Source organism: Phocoena phocoena, chromosome 14 (genome assembly GCF_963924675.1).
Source record: "Phocoena phocoena chromosome 14, mPhoPho1.1, whole genome shotgun sequence".
Classification (NCBI taxonomy): Eukaryota; Metazoa; Chordata; class Mammalia; order Artiodactyla; family Phocoenidae; genus Phocoena; species Phocoena phocoena.
In genome coordinates this window covers 55,428,938-55,456,273 of record NC_089232.1, presented here as the reverse complement: position 1 = coordinate 55,456,273, position 27,336 = coordinate 55,428,938, and the positions used below count along the sequence as shown (strand labels likewise).

Here is a 27,336-nt window from a genome sequence, read left to right as displayed (position 1 = left end):
ACATAGATGTGACTCTATCCTCATTTATGAAATTTTTAATAATTATCAGAAGATACTTTGTGTAAAAGGTGTAAAACTTGGCTTTCACATGTTAGAAAGTTTAAACAGAACTAGTTCTCACTTGGCAAGGATTTGATCACCAACCAAATCTGTACCACACCTATATGCTTATCCAGACACAACTGACCTGTTCATCAGTTTTCCTGCTACACATACAAATACGCATGCATATTATGAATAGATCTTTTTAAAATAAGCTAGACCCAAGGTACTTCTGAAAAAAGCCACTTCTATTATTCTAATCTATCTTTCCTCCTTTCAAATCACTCACCCTTGAAATATATATGAAATCCACACTGGCCCAGGTAGCTGTTCCAAGCAAGCCTGGTCATCTATTCTTGGTCTTACAGAGTTTCAACCAAGTTACTGTTTTTACATGGATATATAATTTTGTTTGTTTTGTTTTGTTTAACATGGATGTGTAATTTTGTCTTCACCATTCTCAGTTTCATTGTTTTTTCTCCATCTCTTGTTCTTAGTATATCTTGCTCCAACCTGAGAATATTTTTTCTCACTCTGATACATCCTCTGTCTACATATTTTTCCCTTGTCAAGGAAGGCTGTGCCAACCTTATACAATAGCTGAAGTGACTCTGGCACTTTTAACCAAAAGGATGATGGAACTTTCTGGGTTCGCATTTTAATTCCTGGAGGTCCTAGATCTTCATAGTTAGGTTGCTATAACAAACAAATGCATTTAAAAAAAAATACAGGGCTTCCCTGGTGGCGCAGTGGTTGAGAATCTGCCTGCTAATGCAGGGGACATGGGTTCGAGTCCTAGTCTGGGAGGATCCCACATGCCGCAGAGCAACTAGGCCCGTGAACCACAACTACTGAGCCTGCGCGTCTGGAGCCTGTGCTCCGCGACAAGAGAGGCCGTGATAGTGAGAGGCTCGCGTACCGCGATGAAGAGTGGCCCCCGCTTGCCACAACTAGAGAAAGCCCTCACACAGAAACGAAGACCCAACACAGCAAAAATAAATTAATTAATTAATAAACTCCTACCCCCAACATCTTCTAAAAAAAAGAAAAACCTTAAAAGGTACAAATCAACATGTTCTTAAAAGCAATACGTGGTGTTTTAAATAACTGCATAAATCCATTGTTTAAATTTTTTTCTTAATTGTGTTACTAAAAAAGTAAATACTAAGTATATTGTTGCTAATTAAGTGCATCATGCATTTTAATATTTCTGTTCTTAAATAATCTAGCAAGTTTGCATTTCTGGCTGATCTTTTCTCTCCATTTTCTTTGTTTATTTTTTAGTTTCATGCTATGGATACGTTGTATAGGCACAGCTATGATTTGAGCAGTGCAATTAGTGTCTTAGTACCACTTGGGGGACCTGTTTTATGCAGAGATGAAATGGAGGAATGGTCAGCCTCTGAAGCTAGTTTATTTGAAGAGGCACTGGAAAAATATGGCAAAGACTTCAACGACATACGTCAAGACTTTGTAAGTAGAAAATTGTGAATTAAATAAAAGTTGGGGTGGGAATATTTTATCTGTTTTAAAAATTTGGCAAATCTTAAACTATTCATCTAGCAAGCCTCTGACGTAGTAATTTTCATCTGCTCAACATAGAACGCAGGCCAGTGTTGTGGAGGGAGAAACTGACATTTGTCTTGAGAAGTAATTGTAAGACCCAGGGTCAGGAAGCCCTGAGTTCTTGCTATAAACCTTGGCAATATGAATTAATCCTCTTCACCTCTCTCTGAGTTCCAAGTTAAAAATATGCACAGCTTTTCTAACCATTTGCACTAAATATTTCTGATCTCTGCTTTTTAAGCTTGTTGCTGTCTTTTAGAACTTCGGTATTTTTCTAGTTATCTTACCAATCATTGAGCTGGAATTTGATACAGACCTCTATTATAGAAATGACCTGTATCAAGCAGAGCAGAAGAATTTGCTTTATGGGTTTTTGATCTTTACGCTTCTTGATGATATGCAGGATCTTACTTGCATTTTAAATACTAGGTAATCTTGTCTACTATTATGTACTTCCTTTGTCTTTATGGAATTGCTGTATTTAATTAACCTTACAGTCTCTTTGAAATGGGGAGATTTCTATTTGAGAAGTTCATAAATAGCTTTCTATAACAGCCATTCTTTTTTTTCAAAAATATTTATTCATTTATTTATTTGGCTGCCTCAGGTCTTAATTGTGGTGCATAGGATCTTAGTTGCGGCGTGTGAGATCTTAGTTGCGGCACGCAGGCTCTCTCTTGCGGTGCACAGGCTTCTCTCTAGTGGCGCACGGGCTTAATAGTTGCAGCGCATGGGCTCTAGAGCATGCGGGCTCAGTGGTTCTGGCACATGGGCTCTCTAGTTGTGGCACGCGGGCTCTAGAGCACATGGCTTAGTTGTCCCATGGCATGCAGGATCTTAGTTCCGCAACCTGGGATCAAACCAGCATCCCCTGCATTGCAAGGCCGATTCTTAACCACTGGACCACCAGGGAAGTCCCAGCAGCCATTCTTTTTTAAAAATTATGAAAATAGACTCATTATAGCCTATGAAGTATTTGATGTGAGCTAGGATCCTGCCTTTTATGTTGTTGCATCTTTTTAAAATTATTTCTAAAGGAAAATTTTACTTATCTATATGAGTTGATATACTAAATCCTAAACATGATAATTAAAGCTGTTAGTGTCACTGGCATTTGTTTTGGCAAAACTTTACTGACACCCAGATTGTTATATGTCATGGTTTCAATTTACAGGGTGTGCAGCTGGGAATTTAAAATGCATTGGTGGCATTTAGCTTCAGGTGGTCAGAATAACACAGCAGTGCAATGCTACTAATATAATATAGCTACACCACTAAATAAAAACCGCAAAAAACAAAACCCCCTAAAGAACAAAGGCTGCAGGCCTGATAAAAGAGTAGAAGATGAGAAATACTAAAGTGAAACTAGTTTTCCCTGCACTGAGTGTGACATGCTCATTTTATGTCCTGATCATCATTCTGAACTCAGTTCAATTCAGCAAATGTTTATTAAGCACCTGCAACATACCAGGCCCTTAAGTGTGCACTAGACATGCATCAGAAATGTGATGTGGTCCTTACTTTAGGGAATGATTCATAGTGAAAATCAAGAGATTGAAAGATAAGCCCTCAAATAAAATATAATGTAATTACTTCTGTCAGTAGTAAGAACGAGTGTTATGGAAGTAGTGGGAAGGGAACTATTAGTTGTGCCAGTCAACTCAGGAGTGTCTTCACGGAGTTAACTGGCATTTCATCTGGACCTCTGATGGTAACGGGAGAGAACAGCAGATTGGCGGGTATACACTGAGCTGTGAAACTTTTAGACAGCCTTCCTGGGCACTTAATACAGGACTAGGAAATAACGCTGAACAGTAGCTTGGTGCAACATACTTGGACATAGAGGCTGGCATTCATAGAAGGTAAAATAACGGTGTGAAAACGAGTATAACAGCAATAATGCTGTTAAATGGTTTTTTGTTACCTTCATGATCTAACAAAATTCTTGTAGATTTGTGGCATGATAAAGTTTTTCTGAAGGTGGTTAGAACGCTTGTTGATGAGCCAGTCCACATTAGGTTTGTTGTATTTTGGAGCTTGGTATTGGCCGCCAGTGTCAAAAAGCTTAGATAGACCATCAGGAGGCTAACACTTCAGAGGGTTTATGTTTTGTGTAGTTTTGGGTGTTTGTTAGTTTTTTTAGATCCTTAGGCTTTGTTTTGTTTATTTATTTTTATTGAAATATAGTTGATTTACAGTGTTAATTTCTGCTGTACAACAAAGTGATTCAGTCATACATACATATATATATATACATACATTTTTAAAAATATTTTCCATTATGGTTTATCACAGAATATTGAATATGGTTCCCTGTACTATACAGTAGGACCTTGTTTATCCATTCTATATATAATAGTTTGCATTTGTTAACCCCATTTTGGTGTTTTTAACTTATTATTTCTCCCTTCCACCACCCTATACTTGTAAAGTAATGTATAAACCTGAAGGCCATATTTAACAAGCCTACAGCTAACATCATCCTCATCGGTGAAAAGCAGGTACATGAAAAGGTGTTCAAGGGACTTCCCTGGTGGTCCAGTGTTAAGACTCCTTGCTTCCAGTGCAGGGGGTGTGGGTTTGATCCCTGGTCAGGGAACTAAGGTCCTGTATGCTGTCTGGTGTGGTCAAAACAAACAAACAAGAAAGGTGTTCAACATCACTAATCATCAGGGAAAACCACCATGAGATATTGCCTCATACCTCTTAGGATGGCTATTATTTTTTTTAAAATGAGAGATAATAGAAGTTGGTGAGGATGTGGAGAAGCATTGTCATTAATTCTTCTTTAAATGTTTGGTGAAGTCATCTTGTCCTGGGCTTTTCTTTGTTGGAAGGTTTTTGATTACTGATTCAGTCTTCTGTTCACATTTTCTATTTCTTCATGATTCAGTCTGGATAGGTTATATATTTCTAGGAATTTTTCCATTTTTTCTAGATTATCCAGTTTGTTGGCATGTAATTGTTCATAGCAGTCTCTTAGGATCTTTTTATATTTCTGCGATATCATTTGTAATGTCTCTTCTTTCACTTCTGATTTTATTTATTTCAGTCTTCTCTCTTTTTTCTTAGTATAGCCAGTGGTTTGTCAATTTTGTTTATCTTTTCAAAAAACCGGCTCTTAGTCTATAGATCTTTTCTGTTGTTTTCCTTGTTTCTACTTCATTTATTTCTGCTGTGATCTTCTTTTTCTGCCAATTGGAATCACTCTCTTTTCAGTCTTTGTTTATCCTTTCCTCCTCTGACTGGATAATGTCTAATGACCTGTCTTTGAGTTCACAGATTTTTCTGCTTGATCAAGTCTGCTGTTGATGATCTGCATTGTATTTTTCATTTAATTCATTGTATTCTTCAGCTTTAGAATTTGTTTGGGTTTTCTAAAATGATTTCTCTCTGTTGAACTTCTTGTTTTGTTTGTATATTGTTTTCCTAATTTCATTGAGTTTTCTATCTGCATTTTCTTGTAGCTCACTCAACTTCGTTAAAACAATTATTCTGAATTCTTTGTCTGGGAAATCCTAGATCTCTATTTCTGTGGTATCAGTTCCTGGAAAATTACTGTGTTCCTTTGCGGGTGTCATGTTTCTTTAATTTTTCATGTTTCTCATAGCCTCATGTTAATCTCTGTGCATTTGACTGAGCAGACATTACAGACTGGTCTTAGTGGGGAAAGACCTTCACCTGCAGGTGGGTACAAGGGTACCAGGCAAGTGGGGTGCATTGGTTCTAGCTCCTGGAAAGGCCCATTGGCATAGTGCGTGTTCAGCTTTATCAGCTGAGGTCAGTGTCAGTAAAGATGGCAGTGGCCAAGGGTGCAGGTGTCTGCTGCAACAGAGAGGGCTGTTGGGGTCTTCAATGGCCAAGGCTGCTGGGGACCTCCTGATCTCTTTCTCCCACAGCATATGTCATCGGCGAGGGGATGTCTCTTGGCTCTGGGTCTGGCTTGGAGTGCCCTCGCAGTGGCAGTGGTGCCTGAGGTGTGGGCATGCTTGGGTCAGCCCCTGAGCCGGGAGTGGAGTGTGTGTGCTCACAGAGTGACTGAAGCATATGATCTGGTGCCTGTGAAGTGAGTGCATGTCGAGCAGCCAGGGCTCTGGGGTCTGGGGTGTGCACATCTTCTGGAAGGAGTACAGCAGCGTCTCCTTCTCTAGGAGGCCAGCAGCAGCAGTGGCTCTTGATTACCTCGGCGGCAGGAGCTGCTGGCTTCTTCTGCACAGGAGCCTGCTGGGATCCACTCCAACAAACATTACGGAGTCCTCTACTGTACAAGCTGTAGGGATTCCTCAGCAGCTGTCTTGGGTGCTGCTGAGGTCCTCATTGACCAGGGCTGCCAGGCTTCTCTGCAGAGCAGGCCACTGGTGACTGCAGTGGTATCCAGTGTGTGGCTTATACTGATAGCCTCCACCCTTCGTTGTTCTTAGCAGTCTCCAGATGTCTCAGCTGAAGTCCATCCCCTCAGTGATCCTCTCTGTGCTCTCTGTGCAGTTATTCTCCATTTTTTGGTGCACTGTGTTGCTGTAGGTTCTTCTTTGACTCTTGCATCTTCCCGGGGCAATTTTCATTGGTTGATAGCTATCTAATTATCATTTTTTGTGGGGTTACAAAGGCTGGTATGTCCTCCTCTTGCTGGCGTATCTCTTCCTGTCCATTTTGTCTAGTTTGTTGTCATAAAGTTGTTCATAATCCCATTATACTTTTAAGTTCTGTGGGATGGATTTGTAGTGATATCCCCTCAGATATTCCTGATACTGGTAATTTAGCTTTTCTTTTTTCCTCATTAGTCTGGCTAAGGGTTTATCAATTTTATTGACCTTTGCAAAGAACCAGTTTTTTAAAAAATAACTAATTAATTAATTTTTGGCTGCATTGGGTCTTCGTTGCTACGCGTGGGCTTTCTCTAGTGGTGAGCGGGGGCTTCTCTTGTTGCGGAGCGCAGGCTCTAGGCGCGTGGGCTTCAGTAGTTGTTGCACACATGCTCAGTAGTTGTGGCACACAGGCCTAGTTGCTCCACAGCATGTGGGATCTTCCCGGACCAGGGATCAAACCCGTGTCCCCTGCGTTGGCAAGCGGATTCTTAACCACTGCACCACCAGGGAAATCCCAAGGACCAGTTTTTGATTTGATTGATTTTTCTGTTTTCTGTTCCATTGATTTCTGCTTGTATATTTATTATTTCTTTCCTTCAGCTTGCTCTGAGCTTCTGTGCTTTTATCTTTTCCTAGTATTTTTTTAAGATTGGAGGTTAGATCATTAATTTGAAACTTTGCTTCTCATGTAACCATTTATTGTTAATACTCTTTTGGCTGACAATGAATTCAGCTTTTGACTGAGAATGACTTCTGCCTTGTCCGAAAAACTTTACTGTCCCCTTTGAAGAGAGATTTCATTTTTATAGAATTCATTAAAAATTTTTTTCCTCTTTGAGTATTCTAAAGATGTCTATCTGGCTTACGTAGTTTCTGATAAGAAGTTCCTATGTATGTAAATGTTTCTTTTTCTTTGTGCTCAAGATTTTCTCTTTACTTTTGTTTTACTACTACAGTATGAACCTGTAGTAGTAAACCAAAAGCCCTGGCAGGCTTTTCTTTATAATTATTCTACTTGTAGTTCACTGAGTTTCCTAGAGCTGAGATTTGTTGTTTATGTGTTAGTTTGTATAATTGGTATTGATCTGTCTTCTAGTGCACTAACTCTTTTCTTGGTTATGTCCAGTATACCGATAAACTTGTTAAAGGAATTCTTCAAATATGATATATTTTCCTAACAGTCATATTTTATTTTTATGCTTTTTATCTCCGTATAAATTTCCCATCTATTCATGTGCATTGTCTGCCTTTTCAACTAGATCCTTCAGTATATTAATATAGTCTCTGGTTGGCCAGGTTTGGATCTCATTGTTGTTCTGGTTACCTTCAGTGTACCACTGTACTGGAAGGCTTAATATTTCATGTACGACCTTTATATCTTTGAGCCTGACAGGGCCCCCAAAGCTTAACTGAATCTCCCCATTTTTGCCGGAGATGCAAAATCCTTTCCTGCCTGGCTAATTCACCTACACCCCACCCAGCCTTGAACCTAATGGGTTTCCCTTCCCTTGCCAGCAGGCAGAATTATTCTCACAAGCCAATCACATCCTCCTGTGGGAGGAGGGCATACCGCACCCTCTTGTTACGCAAAGCCACACTTGCACGGCCCCTACTGGGCTCACTATTCCCAAGTACAACCCCTGTGTGGCCCTACATGATGTGTAGTATCCTCTTCCCCCAGACCGTGAGTATAAGTGACTAATAAACTGCTGTCAGTCTCATCTAGTTTGTCTCCAGTGTCATGTGTCGTATGTCTGAGCACCTTCCACTGTCTTGAGGGGCGGGTCCCTCCCTCGCTGGTGGGATGAATAGGAGGTGAACTGAACATCCACAGACTTCATCATCTTACCTATGCTTAATGTAGGGCCTGAAAAGCAGAAGGGTCTTTTTCTTGTGTTCCTGTCCCATCCTTAGCAGGCCTTGCACTGCAGAGCCTGTCTCCACATTTTGCCCTTCCCCCTGTGGTAGTATGGAGTTGCAAGTCCACGGTGAGGGTGCAGGGAGTTTCTTAGTTGTCCTGTTCCTGCCCAGACTTTGGTAGGTTTTGTGTGCCTGAGTCTCAGCGGTGGAGCTCCCACAGCAATTCTGTTCTTCCCCCAGCTCCCTTGTGGCAACCGGTCTCTGCTTTGTGTAGCCTTTTATTAGCAGGACTTTTTGGTTGTGAGCAAATTTCCACTTTGTCTGAGACTTGGGGGTGGGATGGTTTCTAGTCCGTCTCCAGTGGCAGACACTTTTGCTTTGTATGAGAGAAGGATCTAAGAGAAGGATCTGGGAAGCGGTTTTCTGGCCTGGTCCCCAGTGGCAGCAGATCACCATTGTGCACACCCACACCACCACCAATGGGCAGGTTTCTTGCCCTGTCCCAATTCTTTCTGCTGAACATCTGATGGAGGAAAGGGGGTGTGTCGATTCCCTCTGTGCACTGCTTTATTTAGCTTCATCTTCTTACCAAGGTTGATAAGTTGTGTGTTCATTTTCATTCCTTGATTTTTCCTTATGGTTTCCTTTTTGATCCTTGGATTATTTAGAAGTAAGTTCCACATATTTGTAGGGTTTTTTCCCCATATATTTTTTGGTTATGAATTCTGGTTTAATTCTGTTGTGTTCAGAAAACATACTTTATTAAATACACACACACACACACACATAAATTTTACATTTTGAAGACTTGATTGATTCTACTGTAGTATATGGTTTGGTTTGGTGAATGCACCATGTGCTCTTGAAAAGAACAGATATTTTGCTGTTAGGTATAATATTCTATAAATGCTACTTGGGTCAAGTTTATTGATAATGTTGTTCAAGTCTTCTGGAGCCTTACTGATTTTCTGCCCACTTGTTGTGTTACTTGTTGAGAGAGCAGTATTAAAAGTCTCTAGCCTATAATTGTAGATTTTTCTATTTTTCTTTTCAATTGTATTATGTTTTTGCTTTAAATATATTGAACCTCTGTTGGTGGACACATACATATTTAGGATTGTTATATTCTTGTGATGATTCGCCCTTTTTATCTTCACATCATGCTTCTTTATCCATGGGTAATATTCCTTGTGACAAAGTCTAGTTTTTCTCCTATTAATATAACCACTCCAGATTTATTGTTTACATGATATATTTTGTTTCCATCATTTTACTTTTATTCATTTCCAGAGTGGGCTTTTTGTAAACAGACTACAGTTGAATGTTTTTTTTTCACCCCCAACCAATCTAACAATCTCTGCCTTTTACTTAGAGTGTTTAGATAATTATCTAATTATCTAGAGTGTTAATATAATTATCAGTTTAAATCCATCATTTTACCCTGAGTTTTCCATTTGTCCCATTGTCCTTTATTCCCCCCCACACACTTTATTTTTTAATTTATTTATTTTATTTTTCTGGCTGTGTTGGGTCTTCGTTGCTGCACAGGGGCTACTCTTCGTTGTGGTGCACGGGCTTCTCATTGCGGTGGCTTCTCTTGTTGCGGAGCACGGGCTCTAGGTGCACGGGCTTCAGTAGTTGTGGCACACGGGCTCAGTAGTTGTGGCTTGCAGGCTCTAGAGCGCAGGCTCAATAGTTGTGGCACACGGGCTTAGTTGCTCCGCGGCATGTGGGATCTTCCTGGATCAGGGCTCAAACTTGTGTCCCCTGCCTTGGCAGGTGGATTCTTAACCACTGCGTTGCCAGGGAAGCCCTTCTTCCCCCTTTCTTTTTTATTTATTTATTTATTTAATTTGTGGTACGCGGGCCTCTCACTGCTGTGGCCTCTCCCGGTGCGGAGCACAGGCTCCGGACGCGCAGGCTCAGCAGCCATGGCTCAGCAGCCATGGCTCACGGGCCCAGCCGCTCCGCGGCATGTGGGATCTTCCCGGACTGGGGCACGAACCCGTGTCCCCTGCATCGGCAGGCGGACTCTCAACCACTGTGCCACCAGGGAAGCCCCTCCCCCGCTTTCTTAATTTTTTATGATGCCCATTTCATCTCTCCTGGTGGCTTACTAACTAAACTTTTGTTTAGTGGTTTACAATATATATCTTTAATGTACCACAGTTTACCTTCAATCAAATTCTGCTTAGATCACATAGATTATAAGAACCATGAGACAGTACACGTCTAGTTCTTCCTTCCCATTCTGTGCTTTTGTCGTCATACATTTTATTTCTGTACATGTTCTAAGTCCCGCAGTGCATTATTACTGTTTCTTGCTTTAGGCAATCAGTGGTCTTTTAAAAAGATTAATCCCCCCCCATGTTTATTTACTTATTTATTGTTACTTATTTTTTAAAAATTTACCATTTCTGCCCCTCTTCATTTCTTTGTGTACATTCAGATTTCTACCACCACCTATGGATTTCTCAGGTCTCCTCCACTGGCTCAGTTCTTTCTGATGAACACCTGATAGAGATCTCTGGCAAATGTGTTTGGATTCCCCGTGTGTCTAGAGCGTCCACAGATGCTAAGCAGTTGTCCTAGCCCACTGTTGACCTTTAATAATCTGGTAATTTTTTTGTTGTTCATCACCTGTTTCTTTTATGCTCTGCCAAAGTAAAAATATTTAGAGTCCTGTCTCTCCTTGGAGTGACTTGGGAATTTAGTTCAGTTGATTGTCTTGTAATCTTAGCTCTCTGATGGACTAAAGAGTTGGTGTGGTTTTATAAATTATCTGTTTCTTTCCTCATCTTTAGAGTGGGGATGACATTCTCTTGTGGATTTCTATGTCCTAAACAGGACCTGAAATATGCAGAGGAACCTGAAAAATTCAAAGTGCAAAATAGCAAAGTCCTTCCCTCTTCATACAGTGGAGTGAGTCCTTTGCCATAGAAACTCCTTTAGCAAAGGGTATTTCCTGGCTGTTGTATCATTTAGACTTCAGTTGCAGATGACGAAATATTGGAGGTGTTTTAAACAGAATGGGATTTAACTTTAGAAATTAGATGCTTAAAATCATTGATAGGGTTGGAGAAGTAGGCTCAAGCTGGACCTCAGAATAGTCCCACAGAAATGGTTCCACAAGTGAGCTCTTAACCTCTGCCCCACATGGAAATTGAGAAGCTGCTGGGTCAACTTCTGGGCCAGGATCACACTACTTTAGCCGTGATCTTGAGATCAGGAAACCTCTAGCAGCGTCATTGGCTCTAGAACAATTTTGTGCCTCCTACTTCTGCTGCAGCAGAATGGATCCCTTGTGCACCATCCACTCTATGCCTGCTTAATTCACTTCTGAATTTGTCTTATACACATACATCTGATTGGCAGAGATAAATCCAAGGGGGTCTTAGAAATATAACGTTTGGATTTCTAGCCTTTGTAGCATAAGCAAGTGAGCTAGAGGGAAGTTGGAAGGGATACTGAGCAAGTCATAATTAGAGATGACAGAATCCATTTGAGTGAGCTATTATGAGGAGACAGAAATTTATTAAAGGCTGTCAGAAGGCTAACAGACGTTAGCCAGGGATCCACGTTTCGATGCTTCACAGACAGGACTTGTGAAGCCAAGAGCAGTATCTAACCCCACAATGGCAGTGCTCTAGCAGGAGCCCCACTACAACATCTGCTACCTCTACTCAGCAATCTTGCATGATTCTGTTCTACCTTGACTCTGTCAGCAAGTGCCACGTATCTAGGGTCTATTCTTAGAACACTTCACTTTTTACCAATTTTTGTATTAGAGTACTTTTGATTATAAGTGAGAGAAACTCAACCTCTTCTAGTTTAGAATAAAGGATAGATACTTTGGTTATATTAGTCAGGGTTCTTAGTTGGTAAGTACAGATTTCACTATAATTTAAACTGAAAGGCATATAGGATATTAGGTTTTCATAAAATCTCTGGGAAGACTAGAGAACCAGGTTTGGATGCTGCACTTCCAGAAACAGTGGAAAGACCCATGCCCTCTGCTGCTTGGAATCCATGATGTCAAACATGGATGGCAGAAAAGTCAACACCCATGCCCCAGAAGAACGTGTGGTATCCCAGCCATTGTTCTTGCCGAACTATCCAGTCTCCCTGCATGCAGCCTTATTCTGACGTTGCTAACTCCTATATCTAAATGTCATTCACATTTGTCAGCTTGGCTAAACCTGGCCTGTATGTCTGCATCCTTGTTCAAGAGTATCTGGGGAAAATGTATTTAGAGCTTCAAGGAAGGTAAGCTGGAAGTAGGTTGGAAATGGGTGTACAGTTTCTGCCACCACCCACTTCTTTGACTACTTAACGTCCATCCTTGCCGTCTCTACATGCTTCCTTTCCAGACATCAACTTTAAAACAATAGTAATTATCCCTGAATCATTAGAAAATATGGTACTATTTCCTTAAATGGGGAGGCTTAAATTTAACGTCACAACATCCATCTCTGGTTGCTGTTTATTCCTCTTCTGGTTTTAGCCACAACCCTGTCTTTATAGCTTGTAACTTCTGCATTAAATTATAAAGGTAAAAACACCACCACCAACAGACCTTATATAAAAAATAGAAAGGGAATTGGGTGCAGAAGGAAAATAATTACACTGAGCAAGGAAGAAAACACAGATAGCTTCGTCAGTCTTCCGTTCTCCCTTTGTGAAGCTCTTCCTGATGCCTTCATTGTCATTCAGGATAGAACAGCACCCACCCCCACCCCACCCCCACACACACAATGTTCTCCCCTCCGTATCTTAGATGACCAGAGTTCTTAGTCTGGTGGGGTGACCCAAACCTTCATTCTTGCAGGTTGTGGGCCCTGGGTTACAAAAAGTGTTTTGTGGGAGTAAGTCATTCATAAGTCTGTGTGTGCTATTGCTAGTCAATAGCACAGAAAAGGCAAATCATATCTAGAATAATTGTCCATTCAATAAAAACAGGTAACTACTATTCCAGGATGCTGAGAGTCTAATCTGACATGTTACCAGGAATGGTGCCATGTTGGAGGCCCAGTGTACTCTGTTCCTTGCAGATTAGACACTTGGAGTAATCAGATCAGAATGGGTGAGAGGACATCCCTGTGGTGGCATCCACAGGTGTGTCCGTTTTGTTTACGTGTCCTTTGAGCAGTCATTGGGTGGCTAGGGAAGGAGGCTGGCTTATAGCCATAGGGATCATCTTATACAGCAGACGAGTGAAAAGCCTCCTTTGCAGAGGAGGCTTTGTGAACATGGGGGCTCAGATACCCTCACAGCCAGGCCCACCCTCAGACGTCTGACCCACAAACCTCTTTTATAAGCATCATTGTTACCAGTCCTCTAATCTCATTCCTTTCAAGTCCCTGATCATTGTGACAAGTAAATAACCATTGTCCACGGATGGGTACGGATTAGTACCTCTGGCCATCTCTCTTGCAACTCAAAGTAGAAAACCAGATGTCCACTCTAATGTTCTGCCCTCCAAAAGGATCTGCCTTCTTCACTGGGCGTCACAGTCACTCCTGCCTGGGGCTGAAATGCTGCAGCAGTATAATTCCGGTCGGTGCCCCTACGTCATGTGGAGCCATCTGCCACATTCGGATTTTTTCCTCTTCAGTTGACGTGTTGGAACTCCCATGCAAGCTGAGTGAGGGTTGAGGGAGAAGTGATACTACATCAGGAGTAGACACGCTGAGCTGTGACCTGCACTCCTTGATGAGAGTGTGCTGGTGCCGAGTACAGCTGATTAGGACTCTGTGGCTTAGATAAAATCTGGCTCGTGAGGAAGCTCAGGTTACAGGGTCACTTGGTTTTCTTTTCTCAGGCTTCCAGGTAAATTGCACGCCCAGGCCTACTTCCCAGAAGAAGAATAATTAAGGGGATAAGAGGTTTGGGCTTGCTTAAAACCCTGGGAGACTATACCTCAGCTGTCCTGTGAGGTGTTGCCGTAGTTGGCTCCTTAACACCATCCCTCAGGCCCTTTCAGCTCCATTAGATTGCTTGTTAAATGGGAGAAAATTATGTTTGCTTTAACTGCAATCCAAATGCCAGCTGTGCCGATCTGTTCCTGTAAGGAGACCACATTTGTTGAAGTTGCCACCCAGTTAAGTTTTAAAATAACGTCCTTTTTCTAAACTCCATTTATTTTTCTCTTCAGACCAAACAGGTGAGTTAAATGTGAAGATGACAGGAATTGCATGGTGGTTGTACTTGTGGGTCATAAACAGACCCCTAGCTGCACTGGGGTCTGGGAAGAACTATTTTAACTCTAAACCCAGTGGTGCATTAGGGCAAGCTGGGAGTCAGAGGGTGCTGAGTCACCTATCAGTAAAATCTGCCACCACAGCTAAAAATGGAATGTTATCAGTCATTTTGTTTGATCTGCCCTGATTTGCATCTTGGAAGACTAACAGATCTCCCTTTACAGAGGGACATATTAAATATATTCTTTCATTGTGGTTCTCATAAGTAAAGGTTCATTTGGCCATTTTGAATAATTATGGAACATAGCAGACAAGCTTCCTATTTTTCTAATATGTACCACACTTGGCTACGTTCTTTTTCAGAGATTGAGGTTTTCATTTTATTTACAACAAAATAGATCAGAATAGAGCAGTTTTGGAAAGGATGAGAAATATTATACCAGAGACCAATGACCCCCAGTTGTAGGTGGCATCTTTGGAAGTTGGAGAACTCAGTCCAGATTCTTTAAAATATCATTTCTAAAAATTGTACTTCCACCCCACCTATAGCCCGAGAAAAACTGAGTAAGTCATGAAATATTTTCAGTCGTAAGGTTTATAATTTTTAACAGAATGGGAGTTGAGAAATGGAATGTGCATCTCTAGCTGAATAGAACTTGTTTGGGGACCCTTTTGCTCAGAATTAATTTCAGTTTTTCAAACATTTCTTCTAGAATGCATCTTCCATGTGGATTATTACCTCCTTATTTTTAAGAAGTGGTTTTAAAGGAAAAGCGTTTCTACGGTAGCTTGTTTTCATTATCATGTTAAATTTTTTTTCAGCTCCCTTGGAAATCATTGACTAGCATCATTGAATATTATTACATGTGGAAAACTACTGACAGATATGTGCAGCAGGTAATTTTTTCATATTGCTACCAATACAATTGCATTAAAATGAACTTTCTATTTATACATTAATATTTCTTAGCAATATGCTTAGTTTTAAATTTGTTTTGTTTGCTTTATCTTTTCTAGACCATTTTAAAGTACATGATTTCATATCTTTAACATATTATTTTAAGATTTTAGTCTCGATATTTTCTTTACTTCAGATTCCATTATGATAAATATTTTGGACAGACAGCAGGGAAAGATACCAATAGAGAGGTATAGTTTTCCTTGTAGGTGCCTGGTGCTTCTTCTCTTTGTGAGTATAGTTGACAGGAATGACTTAAAATGTGTAAAAGATCTTCTGAACCCTCCTAGACATTTTTGTGGTTATACCCCCTAAGTCTTTGACCTTAACTGTAGTAGTTAGTCTTTACTAGTTTGATACTTCGTACATAAGCACACAAATTTTTTCCCCAAAATTATCTCTAAAAGCAGGGAATCACTTATTTTGTAAATTCTCCCCAAATGTCCCAAATTGAGGTAATTCTCTCAGTTACCTGTTTTGAGTAATACTACTTTTGGGGGAAAGGTACATGTTCCTCAAGTGACCTCAGTCAGTATATTATATTCTTCTAGTTAACATGTCAGAACTGGTAAAGGGGCAAGTATATTTAACACAGACATTATTTTTCATAAGTACATGATCACCCAGTGGCAAGTGTTAGATGCTATAAAAATACAATTTAAAGATCACTTTAAAAAGTACCATAGTGAGTTGTTGAGGTTGTGAATAGTGAATAAATACCCATGGCTTTTTGAAAAATTCCCAGCATCACATCATATATAATTCAGAAAGTGTTCATTTCAAACTAGCATCCAAATCCAGGCAAGATGGTTCTTTTAGGACATTAGTCTGCCATCTTCTCACCTGTTGGCTTTCCTAATAAAGTTGTTCCCCCCCACACACCCCCAAATACTTACTTTAGATAGCATGAAGACCATGTGCTCTGGAAAACCTGTTATTCAAAGTGAAAAGAGTCCCTAAAGATAGATGGTGGCGATGATGGCATTAAGGATAGTTGAAAGTATTTGGATAAAAATTATTTCCAAAAATTTGGACTCCTTCTTTAAAAGTTTTAAGTTGTCTCCTTAAATGTTTTTGTTTCCTTCTCATTGAGCAAATGGAGGGTTGTCTTATATTCTGATTTGTCTTCATTTTGAGTATCTACCATACATTATTTTCCTTCCCTATTTGCATTTATTATTGTGTTGATCACTCTCTGGATGTGATTTTATAATCTTTTCCCCATTCCTTTCCCTGCATTTGGCTCCTAATTGGTTCCTAAAAATCTGACATGAGTTCAGCCAAGCTTTAAAGTTTACTGCATGTCTCCCAACATTTGAGGGTACATGCTTATTTAATTGGACTTAGATTAGTTACTGCCTTCTTCTCTTTCATGGACTTTGGAAACTAATCATCTCTGAATAATTTTCTAAAAGCAAAGGTTATGTATTTTTTTTCCCTCTGAGAAAGGCAAAAAAGAAATAAATAGAAACTGTGAAAAGTAAAAATGGTTACTTATAAGTCCTGTTTATCTGCTCATGGAGGAATAGCAAACAGTTGTTCATTGCTTTATTTTTAAAATTTGTGTCTAAAATGTTTTTAATACTTGTAGTTCTGTACCTCAGAATCTAGTGATTTTTTTCTTACAAACCATTGCAGTTTACGTGCATGAAAAAAAAGCTCATCTTAAAAAGGCAATTTTTGAAGTATACTTTAATGTTTTCTTGTGAATTTTTTAAGGCAGATGAAGTGGTAATAATTATTCGACATCGCGTGTAAAATATTTTATCTATCTTTTGAATTAGAAACGTCTAAAAGCAGCAGAAGCTGAGAGTAAGCTGAAACAAGTGTATATCCCAACTTAGTAAGTAATGGAAATCTATTAAAATATTTGCCATGGTATTAATTCTCTTCAAAACAAAATATGTACATTTTGGTCAGTTTCAGCCAAATTTGAATTTCTTTATGTATCTTATTTTCTTCCACTACAAAGCACTGTTTGCTTTCCATTTTAGTGCCACTTAAATGACCTTTTTTAGAAAGATAAATGGCTGGTGGGGGAAACCCCAAGTCGGCTAACAAAAGGACCAGAGGAAACATGCCATCAAAGCTTCAGGGAGGATTTCCCTGGTGGTCCAGTGGTTAACACTCCACGCTTCCACTGCACAGGGGTGCATGTTCGATCCCTAGTCGGGAATTAAGATCCCACATGCTACACAGCGTGGCCAAAAAAAAAAAAAAAAAATTAAATTAATAAAAAGCTTCAGGGAAAGTGTTAGAAAACTAACCTATGAAAATATTATTTGAAGCAAATGTGTTTCAGAAAGCTAGCAACTTTTGAAACTTCTTTATTGTTTAATGTATTTTGTTTGGGTAATGTGTGTTGCCCTCTTGAGGTATGTCGTTTATTTGGTTGAGAATTTTACATTGTTTGCTTGGGGAAAGGGTTAGGGGATGTAATTAGAACCAAACTTTGTAAATTATTGGATAAATAATGAATACGTTTCAGTTGTTTCAGATGCCTAGCATTCTATCATTATTGTCCTTTTGGTTTAGAAATCATTGTCATATCAAAATGAATGCCAATTTTCTTTTCATTTGCTACATTTTAAATGAATTATCTTTTTTTGAGGTCATGAGTTTGACAGTTCATTTGTTCAGGAAAATTTATTGAGCACCACGTATATAGTGCTATCCTACGTTCTTTGGGGATTAAAATGAAATTTACTACAGCGTTCTGTGTACCGATTCAAGCTTTTTCACTCTTTGAGCTCAGTACAGTTGTTTTATACCTCGCCTTTTGTTTACTGAATTTTGATATATTTTTATATACAGGAGGCCTCATAGACACTGAATTGTTATATTTCTTATTAGTCTTTTATCTCAAGATAGATAACATGTAATTTACAGGGTCCATAATTTTTATTCAGAGCTGTAATGTCCTTCCTGCAGAGTGGTTTCTAATATTTTAGAAAATTATATGTTTTATTTGACTAATCTATAAAAGAACAACTCCCTAAGGAAAACACTGCTGTGATTCATGTGTCTTAGATTTTCAAAAACAAGCATACCAGCTTTCTTATACTTTGCAGTGCTGTCACATCAAAGGAAAAGTACATTAAGCCAGTTTTCAGCAAATAACCCAGATAATTGTTGCTATTCTGTTTTGCATTGACTTTGGAGTCTTGATCTAAGCCTTGATCTAAGTCAAAGACTAAGTCAAAGACTAAGTCAAAGACCAGTATGTGGGCCAAATCTGACCTGCCACCGGTTTCTGTAAATAAAATGTTATGGAATACAGCCATGTTCATTCATTTATGCATTGTCTCTGTCTGCTTTTGTGCTACAATGGCAGCGCTCAATGGTTGCGACAGAAATTATAATACCCACAAAGCTTAAAACATTTACTCTGCCAATCCCTGATCCAAGTGAATGACTTTTGAAGATCAAGACAGTTTCTGATCATACTTTTTAAAAATGTTATATAAATCATGTCTATAAATAGAATATATGAATTCTATTTATTATGAATTTATTATTCATAATAAATTCTGTTATGAATCTGTACTGTTGAGTTGGATAAGAATCTGAGTTCTTTGAAGAATTTCCCAATTAACTCTGAAATATTATTTTAAAACAAATAATAGATTAAGTTCTTTGGGGGAGGGGATGCCATGCTACATGGCTTGTGGGATCTTAGTTCCCTGACCAGGGGTCAAATCCAGGTCCATTGCAGTGAAAGCACAAAGTCCTAACCACTGGACCATCAGCAGAATCCCCAAGAATTATTTTATACTGTCATTCTTTTGAGACTGGCAGTCTCCTATATATATGCAAAGCACTCTGTTCACTACTAGAGGTAGATCAGTTAAGAAGACACGTTGTCTTCTGGAGCCTACATTCTATCGTGGGGGAGACAGATGCCAAACAGCTAGTCACCCAGTGTGTTGAGTACTCTGATGATGAAGAAGAGATGGTGTGACAGTTTGTTCTGGGGACCACACTCAGTTGATGCTGTCAGGAAAGATTCCTTGTGGGGGTGAGTTTGAGTGAACTGTAGAGGAGGGATCATTCAGGTGATGGAGGCTTTCCAGGCCAATGGGATTGTGAGATGGGAAGGGGCAGAACAGAGTTACGGAGGTGAGAGAAAGGCAGTGTGGCTGGTATGAAGAGAGTGGTGAGCCGTGGGAGGCCAATACGGTAGGCAAGGGCCAGGAGTTAGCCATCTGATAAACAGTGGAATTGGATTGTAAACGAGTAAGTATCATGATTAAATTTCTACGTACTTTAAGATTACTGGCTACATTTTGGAAAATGGTATGGGGAAACAGGGGAGTGGATGTAAGAACACCAATTATGAAAGTTCTTGGAGAAGAAAGATGATAGTAGCTTGACCTAGAGCTGTGGCCTGGAAATGGTATGCTACTTAGAGGTGATTGACTTGTATGGAGAGATAGAGGGGAGATGTCAAGCTGAGTCCCAGGTTTCTGGCTAGCTCAGTTAACTAGGTGGATTGCTGTGCTGTTCACCATGATGAGAAACTGCGGCAGAGAACCAGGTTGGGTCATTTTGAGTTTGTTTTCTCCAAAAAGAGGTGTTGAATATGCTGTCAGATATATTGGTCTTAAACTCAGGAGAAAGTTCTGGGCTAGAGGTCCATATTTGAGCTTCATCAGCATACAATATTGTGCTTGAAACGATGGATGAGATTTCTTAGAGTAATAAGAAAAAAGAGCCTTGGACCAAACTTGAGGAAATCTGTTCAATATATCAGATAGAGTATGATAGCTGAAAAAGGATAGCCAGGTGAGTGCATTATCACACAACCTGAGAGAGGAGTGTCTTTCAAGGAGGGAAAGAGGTTAACGGTGTCAAATGCTAATGAAAAATAGCCAGGGCATTTAGCAACATGGAGGTCGATGGTAATCTTTAATAGAGTGCTAAGGGCGGCAGACAGTGAAGATTAGCAGCTCTCAGGAAAACTGGCTGGAAAAGGCAGTCGAGAGAGCTCTTGGCATTGAGGGGTGAGTTTGGATAGAGTAATGGGGGAGTTTTTTAAATATGGAGAAATGGAGAAATCTGTTTCCATGGTAATGAGGAGGGTCCGGGAAAGAGAATCAAGTGTACAAAGTTCTCAAGCGGGCAGGAGGGCTGCAATCTGGAGCATAGATGAGGGGAGGAAAGGTTTGGGCATTAGATAAAGGGAGGGCAGTTTCATATAATGCAGCTTTAATAACTTTAAGAAAAAATGTTTGTCTTTATTCAAATGGTCACATTGACATTAACCATTTGTCCCCTGAGAAGGAACCTGTAGGTACTTGGTTTTGCAAAGCATGTTTTAATTGGTTCACCTGTCTATATTCTATCTTTGCACACTCATTTTCCTTTTGTGATTATTAGAATGAAGGTCAGTGGTTTATTCCGTCAAATAACATTCTAGATTCAGTTGAACAACTAAAGTTGTGTTTACTCTCATTCTTTTCTCAGGCCGCTCAACTGTAAATTTGTATTAGGTCTCTTAACACGTATATTTTGCCCTGTGTAAAATGTCAGAAATGTTCCTATTTGGAGAAAGCCTTCTGACATTATCAGCCATTTGACTTCAAGGGGCTACCACTTCTTTCTATGTATAGTAGATTTTAAAAATCAGAAATATTTTTACATACCCATGGAAATCTTAGTCATTCTGAATCACCACTTTTAACTTTGTACTTTTCCAACTGAAAACTGTAAGAGGAGAAATACGTTCTGTCTGGTTTAAAATGTGTCTTTGAAACCAATTTGTCTTCAAAATACATTGCTGGAACAGATTTGAAGTGTAAATAATAGCCCTGTTTATAGAATAGGGCCCTCAGTGCACACAGAGGTTAAATGATTTCTTCTGGGGTGGTGATGGGGCGTCAGCTAAGAATTATAGTAACAGTGCCAGAAAGAAATCTTACTTTTTAAAAAAATTTATTTTTATCATTTTTGGCTGTGTTGGGTCTTTGTTGCTACACGCGGGCTTTCTCTAGTTGCGGCGAGTGGGAGCTAATCTTCGTTGTGGTGCACGGGCTTCTCATTGCGTTGGCTTCTCTTGTTGCGAAGCACGGGCTCTAGGCGTGCGGGCTTCAGTAGTTGTGGCACGCGGGCTCAATAGTTGCGGCTCGCGAGCTCTAGAGCACAGGCTCGGTAGTTGTGGCTCACGGGCTTAGCTGCTCCGCGGCATGTGGAATCTTCCCGGACCAGGGATCAAACCCGTGTCCCCTGCATTGGCAGGTGGATTCTTAACCACTGCACCACCAGGGAAGCCCAGAAAGAAATCTTAATTTGTCATCAGGCCAAGTTTACATATTAGGCTTTCACTGGTAAATGTAAGTGTGGGAATGAGAAACAGCAAAAAGGAAACTCACAAGCCTACTCTGTGCTGAAACTCCAGGTGTCTTAATAGCTGTGAACTCTCATTACTTCACAAGCCACAGGAAGATAGAGTATGGTCTGCATTTAGTCATTCAGCATTCATTACTAACAAATAATTTGCTAATTTACTTTGCTTATTTTTTGCCCAGCAAATAGACATGAAAGCTCCTCTGGAATGCAAGCTCCTTGATGTTGGCACATTTTTTTACTGGGCACTGAATAAATACATGTTAAATGAATTATGAGTGTATTGAGGACATACCATGTACACCTGTACAGTATTCTTAGGCATGGCTGATAAGCAGGGGAGTTAGGCTACCCCAGATGGGAAAAAGTGAGCCATGTTTGCTCAGTAAATACCAAGACAATCTGAGTTACATGTTTGTGAGGAATTACGGCCTCTGGAAATCTGATAGATATAACTTTTTCCTCTTAAAAAGAAATGCCTCAAATACATTTATTGGTTTTTCTAATTTCAAGTGCTACTTACTCTTCGTCATAAATATTCAAACATGATAGAAATCACCGGTGGTCACAATCTCCTGAAATGCTAACTTTTACCTCTTGAGATATGCCTTGCTGATATCCACAGTGTCTGTTGGGCATGTGGCTTTTGTGTAGTTCCCTTGAGAGCCGATGCGTGGAGTCAGCAGCTGTCACACCAGCAGCAGGAATGGGACAGTGGTTTTCTCTAAACACAGCACACGACCCGTGGCTCAATTATTTAATCCAAAAATTATATTCTCAGGAGAATTTATGATAGGTGATAAAGTTTAATAAGTTGTATCTTTCAAATTTATCAGAGGGTGTCCTAAGGAAATTGTGTTTGGGCGGAGAACAGATACGGTGTATTTATTTTTTGAGTGTCAGGCTTAAGAGATTGTTTTTTTGTTTTGTTTTGTTTTTTTTTGCGGTACGCGGGCCTCTCACTGCTGTGGCCTCTCCCGTTGCGGAGCACAGGCTCCAGACGCGCAGGCTCAGCGGCCATGGCTCACGGGCCCAGCCGCTCCGTGGCATGTGGGATCTTCCCAAAACCCGGGCACGAACCCGTGTCCCCTGCATCGGCAGGCGGACTCTCAAACACTGCGCCACCAGGGAAGCCCAAGAGATTGGTTTTTACATGACGTTGGTTTGTAAAGATAAGTGGTTTGGGTTCATTTTAACACCTTATTTTTACCAGTTTATTTCTTCTTCACCAAACATTGAAATGTTTATTTATGTGTAGTTAAGGTAAATCAATAATGAAATGTAGAGCCTTTTACCTTGTTATGCAAGTCATTTTTATCACTTCACTTTATATTTCATTGAAAGCAGCAAACCAAATCCCAACCAAATATCCACCAGTAATGGCAAACCTGGTGCTGTGAATGGAGCCGTGGGATCCGCATTCCAGCCGCAGAACCCTCTCCTAGGGCGAGCCTGTGAGAGCTGCTATGGTAAGTTTTCTCCAGTAGGGCTTCCCCAGCTCCTCTGATGCCTGTTGTGGGTGAAGGGCAGGGAATTGTGCTGGCACTGCCGGGCAGGAGGTGCGAGAGGTCAGCACTGCGCAGAGGGCAGAATAATGTAGCCTCAGGGTGGACAGGTGCCCATCCTTACCTTCCACCTGGACACTGAGTTTAGGTATTGGGTGTCCTTTGATTTGCTTCTGTGGTGTCCTGGGTTTGTTGAGCAGTGTGTGCTAAGCTGTGTGCTACGCTCAGTAGTTGTGGTGCATGGGGCTTAGTTGCTCTGCGGCATGTGGGATCTTCCCGGACCAGGGCTCGAATCCGTGTCCCCTGCACTGGCAGGTGGATTCTTAACCACTGTGCCGCCAGGGAAGCCTGAAAATTAGATTCTTTTGGTCAAAATTTTACATGGATTGCATAACTGTTTTTGAGTTGGCAGTTAGATTTTGAACTTCATTTATATTTAAATGAAAAGAAGAAGAATCCTGCAGACAAGTGTTAGTGGCTTAATGTGTCTTATTTTTGCCTTACAAACCCCTTTCATGTTATATGTAGTCTCACATATCCCTTTAAATAATTATTTCACCATTTTTATGTGTGCATGACAAATAAGCAATTTTAATTTTAGGTTCATGTATTAAATAATCTATTATAAAATGTATCTTACTATAATATACATATAAGTTTTATCTTTATAGAAAGATAGAATTTGGTGTTTTCTATTTGTCACTTTCATTGAATTTGAGTTAATTATATAAAGAGAAAGGCATTTGTTGACATACTAAAATGACATGTCATGATTAATTTGGGTGAAAATAAATATTTAAATATGAGTGAAATTTTATGTTCAGAATCCAAAATAGGCCCATGCCTAATGTTTAGGATTCTTAAAATTTGTGTTTTAAAAAAAATCAACTTATTTTACTATTTGTTTTTAAATTACAAGAGGAAAGGTTTTTAGGCTGCTATTTGCAAGGAGTCCTCCCAAAATAATACATGATGGGTTCACAGCATCATTTTCAACAAACTAAGAGAGAGTTTGACTGTAATGAACACTGTATCTTCTCTCTTTGACATTGGTTGATGAAGTGTTAGTTGACACCCTGATGTGCTGTTTGAACGTTTTGACCTGATAAAGGTAACTTAGAGATCAAGGGAAGGATATTCCTAGGCAAACTTACAGAGTCATAATTTTATGTACCTTATTAACTTAGTGTTCATCATCAGTGTTTTCTTTCTTAAACTTCAGATCCATTGTGGGAATACTTTAAATGTTATATGGCAGTATTTTAAACTTCAGAGCAAAACAGCACAGGTGTGTAGTGTTTAGCTCAGGAATGAATCAGTCGAGCTCTCAGGTCTTAAGCATGCCGTGATCTTGGCTACGCATGCTCAGTTGACAGGGACTTACAGTCTGGAAAAGGATTCTGTTTTTAAAGAGAGAAAGAGTAAAATAATTATTTTATCTATTGATTAAAATAGAGGAATGGAAAACAGATACCTGTTTCTGTCAGACTTCTACCTTTATCTGAGGGGTCCCTCTAAGCACTTTAAACCCCGAGGTAGTTTCTGAACCACAGGTTTGAAAACCTGGATTTAGTTTAATAATACCTTTCTGATAACTTATTTCCAGAAATTTACACAATATTTAACAAAATGTTTTTAGTGAACCAACAAAAACTCCTTCAGCAGCACAATGTATAGTATAGGGCACTTCACCTAATGGCCCCTCTTAGTAAGGGCCACAGGCACTTGATAACTATAGAAATAAATGGTTTAATGAATTCTCACTTGAAAAATACATACATGTATTAGACTTTCCTGTTTGTCGGGTAAACTGGAAGAAGAAAAATAACATTGTAAACTAAAGATGGCTTTGGAATATTTTTGAAATATTTGACCATATGTGTATTGATATTACAAGTTATGTCACATTCTTTGTTTTTTCTTATTTTTCCTCCGTCTTTAGCTACACAGTCTCATCAGTGGTATTCTTGGGGCCCACCTAATATGCAGTGTAGGTTATGTGCAACCTGTTGGCTCTATTGGAAAAAATATGGAGGCCTAAAAATGCCCACCCAGTCGGAAGAGGAGAAGTTACCTCCCAGCCCAGCTACAGAGGTACACAAGCAATAGTCTTTTTAGTGTTGAGAAATGTAGTGTTTTTCAGCGCCTGGATCATTCCTTGGAAACAGAAGTACAGTATAGGATAAGTTAAAAACAAACAAAGCTATTATAGCTAAATGTAGTACTGAAACGTTGAGGGTGGGTATGGAGATAGGGGCAGGGACAAATCCAATTTTTTCAGGTATTCAAAGTATCGGTCTTGAGAGATTACTCAGAAGAAGAACAATGTGTGTGGGAGGTGTTAGCATGAGTAGAGAGCTTACAAATTAACTACTGGTTTTAATGGCTTTTTGGGAAACAGTTTGCAACCTTTCGGTACTGTTGAAAGTGTGTTTTATTGCATAAAGTAATAAATACAAACTGAGCATTCTTTCTGTCCCTGGGCTATCGTAGGAGGGACAAGAAGGCATGGGCTCAATCTTGAGGTGAACAACACTTAAAATATGATTTTGGTAAAATTCTCATAGATGGCAGATATCAGGCACCTGTGTCTACCAGAGGGAGGTTGTTCTTTTTGAGAGCTAGCAAGATTTAAGGACCCCCTTCGATATTTTTTTTTTTAAATAGTCTCTCCTCTGGCAATTTTTTACTGTTGTGAATGTGATTTTGGATTGTTAAGGTCAATTTAGGAGAAAAAATATATAGGATCACAGACACCCATACTTCCACCCAGTTTCCTTCTCTACTCCCCACCTCCTACTCCAAAGTACATACTTTTATAAATTCTCTCCCCCGTAATAAGTTATAGATTCTTCAGTGAAAGACTTAAAAACTGTGCTTTTCTTTGAACAGGATGCAAGGAGTTTTTTTTTTTTTAATGCTTCCCTAAAAATATATTCTTTTTTTTTTGTTTTACATCTTTATTGGAGTATAATTGCTTTACAATCGTGTGTTAGTTTCTGCTTTATAACAAAGTGAATCAGTTATACATATGTTCCCATATCTCTTCCCTCTTGCGTCTCCCTCCCTCCCACCCTCCCTGTCCCACCCCTCTAGGTGGTCACAAAGCACCGAGCTGATCTCCCTGTGCTATGCGGCTGCTTCCCACTAGCTTATCTACCTTACGTTTGGTAGTGTATATATGTCCATGCCTCTCTCTCGCTTTGTCACAGCTTACCCTTCCCCCTCCCCATATCCTCAAGTCCATTCTCTAGTAAGTCTGTGTCTCTATTCTTGTCTTACCCCTAGGTTCTTCATGACATTTTTTTCCCTTAAATTCCATATATATGTGTTAGCATACGGTATTTGTCTTTCTCTTTCTGACTTACTTCACTCTGTATGACAGACTCTAGGTCTATCCACCTCATCACAAATAGCTCAATTTCGTTTCTTTTTATGGCTGAGTAATATTCCATTGTATATATGTGCCGCATCTTCTTTATCCATTCATCCGATGATGGACACTTAGGTTGTTTCCGTCTCCGGGAGGAATATTATATTTTGACAAGTTCCGTTCTTTACATGTTTGTTGGTGTCTGATTTTATAGGACCCTCGAGTTCGAAGTCACATGTCTCGCCAGGCCATGCAGGGGATGCCGGTCCGAAACACTGGGAGCCCAAAGTCTGCAGTGAAGACCCGTCAAGCTTTCTTCCTTCACACTACATATTTCACAAAATTTGCTCGTCAGGTCTGCAAAAATACCCTCCGGCTGCGGCAGGCAGCAAGACGGCCGTTTGTTCCTATTAATTATGCTGCCATTAGGGCAGAATGTAAGATGCTTTTAAATTCTTAACCTTATGTGTTGTGCTTCTGACCATTTCCTCTCTTTCCCTCTCTCTCTCTTTTTGTTTTTGTTTTTGTTTGCAATAAACATAAGTTCTTGTGTACAGCCTTTTATTTGGTTTATTTTTTTTTAACATTGTTTTGTCTGCTGCCATTTGTATAATGCCAACCTGAAAACATTGAAACTTCTGCAGTCTTTATGAGAAAGCAGTGCTCAGCAAAAGATTGGTGGGAGGTGATCCTATCCAGTGGGGTTTTGTGATGGAATTACCTGAAAGCCCTTATCGAAGAGGGATTTTTACCTATAAGGTAGAATAAAATTTGCCAATTTACACTAATGAGAAATTGTATGTCTTTGTAAACTTCTCAATTTCCCACAAACCTTTTACAGTTATCATACAATGTTCTGGAAATTCACAGTGTTTCATAACAAATTAGAAGATTTAGCAAA

General features: G+C 39.7%; 1 protein-coding gene across 2 annotated transcripts in view; it reads left to right on the top strand.

Annotated features, from left to right (window-relative positions):
* MTA3 (metastasis associated 1 family member 3) overlaps positions 1–26,987 on the top strand; it is a 128,459-nt gene extending 101,472 nt beyond the window's left edge. Inside the window, exons 9-14 of one of the 2 annotated variants that reach the window (XM_065890997.1) lie at positions 1,327–1,515; positions 15,077–15,151; positions 16,997–17,055; positions 22,905–23,026; positions 25,005–25,156; positions 26,650–26,987. In XM_065890997.1, coding sequence (XP_065747069.1) covers positions 1,327–1,515; positions 15,077–15,151; positions 16,997–17,055; positions 22,905–23,026; positions 25,005–25,156; positions 26,650–26,895 — 843 coding nt within the window. In that variant the 3' untranslated portion in view covers positions 26,896–26,987. Of the gene's footprint in view, positions 1–1,326; positions 1,516–15,076; positions 15,152–16,996; positions 17,056–22,901; positions 23,027–25,004; positions 25,157–26,649 lie in introns of both variants that reach the window. The other variant, XM_065890996.1, reaches the window with a different exon arrangement.
* The last annotated feature ends 349 nt before the right edge of the window (positions 26,988–27,336 follow it).